Source organism: Pimephales promelas, chromosome 5 (assembly GCF_988280905.1).
Source record: "Pimephales promelas chromosome 5, fPimPro1.hap1.1, whole genome shotgun sequence".
In the NCBI taxonomy this organism is placed as follows: domain Eukaryota; kingdom Metazoa; phylum Chordata; class Actinopteri; order Cypriniformes; family Leuciscidae; genus Pimephales; species Pimephales promelas.
In genome coordinates this window covers 3,158,333-3,164,231 of record NC_142773.1, presented here as the reverse complement: position 1 = coordinate 3,164,231, position 5,899 = coordinate 3,158,333, and the positions used below count along the sequence as shown (strand labels likewise).

Here is a 5,899-nt window from a genome sequence, read left to right as displayed (position 1 = left end):
TTGGTCTACATATTACTAAATCCTATATCAACCTCAACCACTTGATTAACACAAGGAGGAGAGACAAGAAACTGCACTTTTAATGCTCTCAAATTAACAATATACAATTGCATGAATTATTCTTGAATTGATCAAAGTGTGTAGAGGGAGAAGGTTACATAAAACATATAACTTTTAAAAATGTATGTTAAATGCACTATTGTTTTATACTGAATTAGTATATAGTTTATGCAGTAGCTTTTTTAATGTAATTGCATCATATTTTATTTTAAATTACAGAAGAATTAAGAGTAACCCCCTTAATTAAATTACAATATTTAGATCACTTGTTAATTAATTACACCTAACACCTCTTTTTGTCTGGCGCTGTTGCCATGGTGACTCATAATATCTGCGCTCCATTGATAATGGCTTTTTATAGTTGTGGTGCACGCGCTTAACTCAGAGTCGGTCAACTCAGAGTTGATTGAACTAACTCATTTCAGCTGTTCTGTAACCGAAAACTCAGAGTTTCCCATCTCAGGGTAAGTCAACTCAGAGTTCAAGCTTTAACTCAGAGTTGGTTGAGCCTCCTTATTGAAACGGGCCCCAGATCTCAATCCAATAGACCATCTTTGGGATGTGGTGGAACGGGAGCTTTGTGCGCTAGATGTGAATCCCACAAATCCCCATCAACAGCAAAATGCTATCCTATCAACATTTCTAAAGAATGCTCTCAGCACCTTGTTGAATCAATGCCACGTAGAATTAACATAATAGTGTAATGTGTAAAACGTGTGTTAGAGTAATAACGCAGTTCATGGATTCTCGTTCTTGGAAGGCGCCACCGGTTACTCGACATGGGTAAATTGCAATCGAGGATTTTTTCGACTTTAATCGAGGAATCATTAAATCCCTAGTTCACAGTGAATGAATGCAGAGAACTCTATCAGTGCATGTGCTGAGTTTAGCATTTGCATTGTTGACGATTACAGCATTTCACTAGATTTGTAATGAGACGCATTTGTAAACTTGTTTTCTGCTAAAATAAATGCTTGACTGCAGTTTCCGTCAAAATAAAAGCTCACTGGTTTATCTCTTGCATTTAGAAATTAAGGCAAAATGAATTATGAAAGTTTCTTTATTTTTGCTGTGCATTTGTTTTACAATATATGAAGAGTTCAGATGCAAAAGCCTCTAAATGCCATTTGAAATTTTCTTCTTTAATGGTGATTTTTATCAAACTTGTATATTTAAGTTCAGTAATTTCACTTAAATAACAATTAATAGGTAATTATCATTGCCATTTAAGTGAAATTACTAAACTTAAATATACAAGTTTGATAAAAATCATCATTAAAGAAGAAAATTTCAAATGGCATTTAGAGGCTTTTGCATCTGAACTCTTCATATGATTATTACTGTCATATAAATAATATTATATTATTAGTAGTATTATGTAGTGTAATGTAGACTGAGACACTATATCACGAGTTACTATATCAACTAAGGTTTGTGTCCCCTTTAAAGTTCAGGTACAAGTCAAGATGCACACTGATTTATAGGTTGGAGCTCTTAATACCGTACTCCCACCGTACTCTTCCTTTGAGGCCTAGGTCCATTCATCAGAGTTTCGCTAAATCCTGTGAGAAACGCTGTTAAATTTTCATTTTGTTTTCGATCATGATTGTAATGCATGGATAGAAAACATTTCTAAAACATTAGAATTGCAATGGCCATCTTCTGATGATCATATTAGGCAAGTAATAGCTCACGGCTGGCTATGTGTGCCACCGTGCTTGAAATTATTATTATTAGACAACTGTTCAACAAAGACAGAAAACTAATAGAGAGAGACAGATAATGGGTGATCCTAGGGTTCTCAGTGATGTCAAAATAAAAGTCCAGCTTCAAGTGGCCAAACTGAAAAATTATTGGCCAATGCAAAAATAAAAAAATTGAGCCACATTTTGGCCAGTTGATGGAAACGGAAACAATGGAAGCATTCTCAATGAATTGTTACAGGCGTATTCCTGAGGGTGAACTCAGGTTTTCAACTTTGGGCAAGCATTTTTTAAATGTTTCCCTAGATTTCCATATCGGCTGAAAGTCTTCCCACATGAAGGGCAGAGGTACGGCTTCTCTCCAGTGTGCACTCGCTCGTGCACTTTCAATGCTCCCGAAACTGTGAAACTCTTTTCACAGTGTGAACACTTGTACGGTTTTTCTCCAGTATGGATCCGTTCATGCACTTTCAGTTCACCGGCTCTAATAAAAGTGCTTCCACAGTCCAAGCACTCGTAGGGTTTCTCACCAATATGTGTTTTCTGATGGTCTTTAAACCCGTTGAGCCACAGAAAACTCTTCCCACAAAAAGAACACACGTAACGCTTTTCTTCTTCGTGAATCCTCATGTGTGTCTTTAAGTGAACGGCCAAGAAAAACTTCTTATCACAGCGCTCACAGCTAAATGGTCTTTCTCCAGTGTGAGACAGTAAGTGAGTTTTGAGATTGCAGGCCTCTGAAAATCTCCTGCCACACTCAGAGCACTGGTGTAATTTCTCTCCAGAATGAACCTTCATGTGCCTTTTTAAGCTGTTTTGATGTGTGAAACTCTTCCCACACAACATGCATGCGAAAGGCTTCTCTCCTGTGTGAATTTTGGTGTGTTCCTTCAGACCTTCCTTTTGCGTGAAACTCTTTCCGCACTGAGGGCAGGAGAAAGGCTTTTCACCGGAGTGAATTCGCAAGTGCCTCTTAAGGTCTCCTGAATTTGCAAAACACTTTTCGCACTGAGAGCATGTGAACGGCTTCTCTCCAGTGTGAATCCGTATGTGCCTCCGAAGGTCTCGTTTACATGTGAAACTCTTTTCACATTGTGGGCAGGTGAAGCAGTTTTTCAGTTCTGTTCTTTCTGGTGAAAGATCATTTTCAGATTGGGAGCAATTCAAAGATTTTTCTCCAATTATGAAATTAGGTTTCTGAACCTGCTTTTTTCCCTCCACTTCATTCTGTCCTTCACTTTCCTCTTTACCTTCCACGGGGTCTAAAACGAATACATTAAATAGTTAAAAATCAATTGAACTGACTGTTAGAGATCAAGTGTTTATTTTAATTGATGTTTCATTTGCTTTAAGTTATTTATGCCATTTGCATGGTAATGACATTAGATGTGGTTGAAAACTAACTTGGTGACCATGAAAACTTGGCTGTTCTCCTTACTTTATTTGTTAGTTATGAAAGAAGAATGAAGGAAAAAATAAAGAATGATCACCAACCGCTTTGTTCCTCTCCATCTTCGTCTTTTATTCTGCTTGCTTCTGCATCACTCATGTCTTCACTATCATCTTTAACAAACTCCATCTTTACAAGAGTATACCAAGTGTTTATCTTCCCATTCGCAAACAAATCCTCTATTAGCACATTACATAGAGCTGTGCAAAACTACATTTAATAATTTACAATAATGTCACGTTTTTAGCACATAGCAAACTTAAAACCAAATCAAAACTTTCGTGCAGTTTTATTTACGACCAATGCAGAGGCGTTCAAAAGCACAGATCACTTCTTCCGCATATCGCGAGCCTGAACCGCGTTTAACGCATGCGCGAAAGACGTCACAACAACACAACGCCAAAGTTCAAAATAAAGGTCCGCCAAAATACATACTTGTATAGACTTCTTATACAAAATAAGTTTTAATCAAATAACTTAAGAATAATTGATTAAAAATACATTTCATTTTTAATATTCAAGATCATCTTATTGTTTGCACTACTGACATTTCTCTTGAAATATTACATTACATTTAATCATTTAGCAGATGCTTTTGTACAAAGCTGCTTACAAATGAGAACAATAGAAGCTATAAAACCAACAAGTGTACATATGGATTATGGGGGAAAAAAGTAAATAAATAAATAAAGGTCTGCCAAGGCAGAACACGAGGAACAAACATGTTCTAAATGGACGTAAAATAAATTCAGCTCGCTACAGTTTAAACGGACTACATTTATATAGCACTTTCATAGACCTAATGGCCAACAAAGCGCTTTACATATTGCCTCACATTCACCCATTCACAAACACATTCACACACCGACAGCGGTGTCAGCCATGCAAGGCGCCATCCAGCTTGTCGGGAGCATCTGGGGTTTGGTGTCTTGCTCATGGACACCTCGACACTTGGTCAGATGGAACAGGGGATTGAACCACCAACCTTCTGGTTTGTATACAACCTACATGAACCACTGAGACTGAGCCACTACCGCCCCAGTTTAAAGTCATGAAATCAAAATTGACAAACTCTTATTTGTTATGGTATATTACAGTGTTTATTCTAAGTTATCGATAGACATTTTAAATTCATATTTCTTTCAATTAAATGTTTGGTTAAGATCTTCTATTGATCACTAAAAAGTATTATTATTATTATTTTATTTTTATTTTTTTGTCCCAGGATAAGAGAGTACACAAGAAAGCAGCAAAAGTTTGTTTGCAAAGGAAAAAAAATGCATTGTGCAAAATGTGCAAAAGCTGCACAGCAGGATTTACAAGATCAGAATTGGCAAAACAAGCAGTGCCACTTTATGATGCAAATTCTCCATTGGCTGAGCTTACCACAGTTGAGGTACTAGTTGAGCTACTGTTGACATGGGTAGTGAAGTAAAAGGTTATTTGGGAGTGTGACCACTAGAGGGTCTGCTTGTGCAACAGATAGCGAATCTCTCAGAGTTAGCAGTGTTGTTGTTTAGCCCATGTTTGGTATATAGATCTATCTCGTCTGTTCCTGTGTAAACAATTGTTAATAAAGTCATGTCAAATATGCAGTATCTCTCCATTTCCATATTCTGCTGCGTTACAGAATATCACACAAGATGGCGACTCTGGTGGTAAAAGGTGAGCCCATTCGACAGTGAGTCACAGCTGGGGAAGGAATACATAGAAATGATGTGAAATGAGTATTTCTTTAAAAGCAAATGACATTGAGGCAGCTGAGAAAAAGAAGGCTGTGCTGTTAAGTGGAGTTAGGGCTAACACGTTTAGCTTGTTGAGAATTGTACTGTGCCCCGCAAAGCCAGGAGAGATGAAGCATATGAAGAATTGTGAAATGTCCTCAAAAATAATTTCAATCCTAAACCAAGTGAAATTGTGCAAAGATATAAGTTTAACGCACATACACGGAAATAGGGAGAAACTGTTGCAGATTATATGGCGTATTGAAGAAGTTAACAAAGCACTGTGAATACGGGGCCATACTTCCACAAATGTCTATGGAGTGAATGACAACCGTACACTGTAAAAAATGATGCAGGTGGGTGTTAAATACAACCTGTGCAAATCAGTTATATTTTACTTAAGTATATTAGTTAGCAAGTAAAATATATAAAAATGGGTACATTCTAACTACACTACCTATTTATTAACAGTAATATCTGGATCATTAAAAAATGAGTAAAACATACCCCAATATACTAGTTCAGTCATTGCAAATTGCGCATGCGTCAACTTCAACGTCCAGGCGGGAATCGCGGAATTCAAATTCAACGTCTTCAGATTCAGAAGGACCACGAAGTGTTGAGCTCCAGGTAAGATGTTTTTTTTTTATCATGTTGTTATCATATAACCCAAATATTAACTTATTTAATGGTAAGATTCATCAAAAGATTTGTAATTTGCTCGCTTATGTCGGTGCCACAGCCAGCTGACAGGTTCGAATTTCAGGCTGGTCGATTTAGCTTTGATAATGTTAACGTTATGGGTCTTATACCGGCAAATGCAAGTAAAAATCTACACTGATAATTAAAATATTAGCTGCCATTAGTGTCATGCACATTGCTGAAATTAGTGAACAGCTTAGCGAAGGTGCAGCTGTGTGATAAGGGTTTGTTCACGCCGACAGCGTTTTTATTTGATATAC

At 37.1% G+C, this 5,899-nt stretch overlaps 1 protein-coding gene across 1 annotated transcript; it reads right to left on the bottom strand.

Annotated features, from left to right (window-relative positions):
- Positions 1 to 1,552: 1,552 nt before the first annotated feature.
- LOC120468751 (uncharacterized) lies at positions 1,553 to 3,588 on the bottom strand. The gene is made up of 2 exons (XM_039657329.2): positions 3,258 to 3,588; positions 1,553 to 3,025 (listed from the first exon to the last, which is right to left on the bottom strand). Exons 1-2 carry the CDS (start codon positions 3,340 to 3,342, stop codon positions 2,025 to 2,027), a joined length of 1,086 nt encoding a protein of 361 aa, XP_039513263.2. The 5' UTR covers positions 3,343 to 3,588; the 3' UTR covers positions 1,553 to 2,024.
- Between the last annotated feature and the right edge of the window lie 2,311 nt (positions 3,589 to 5,899).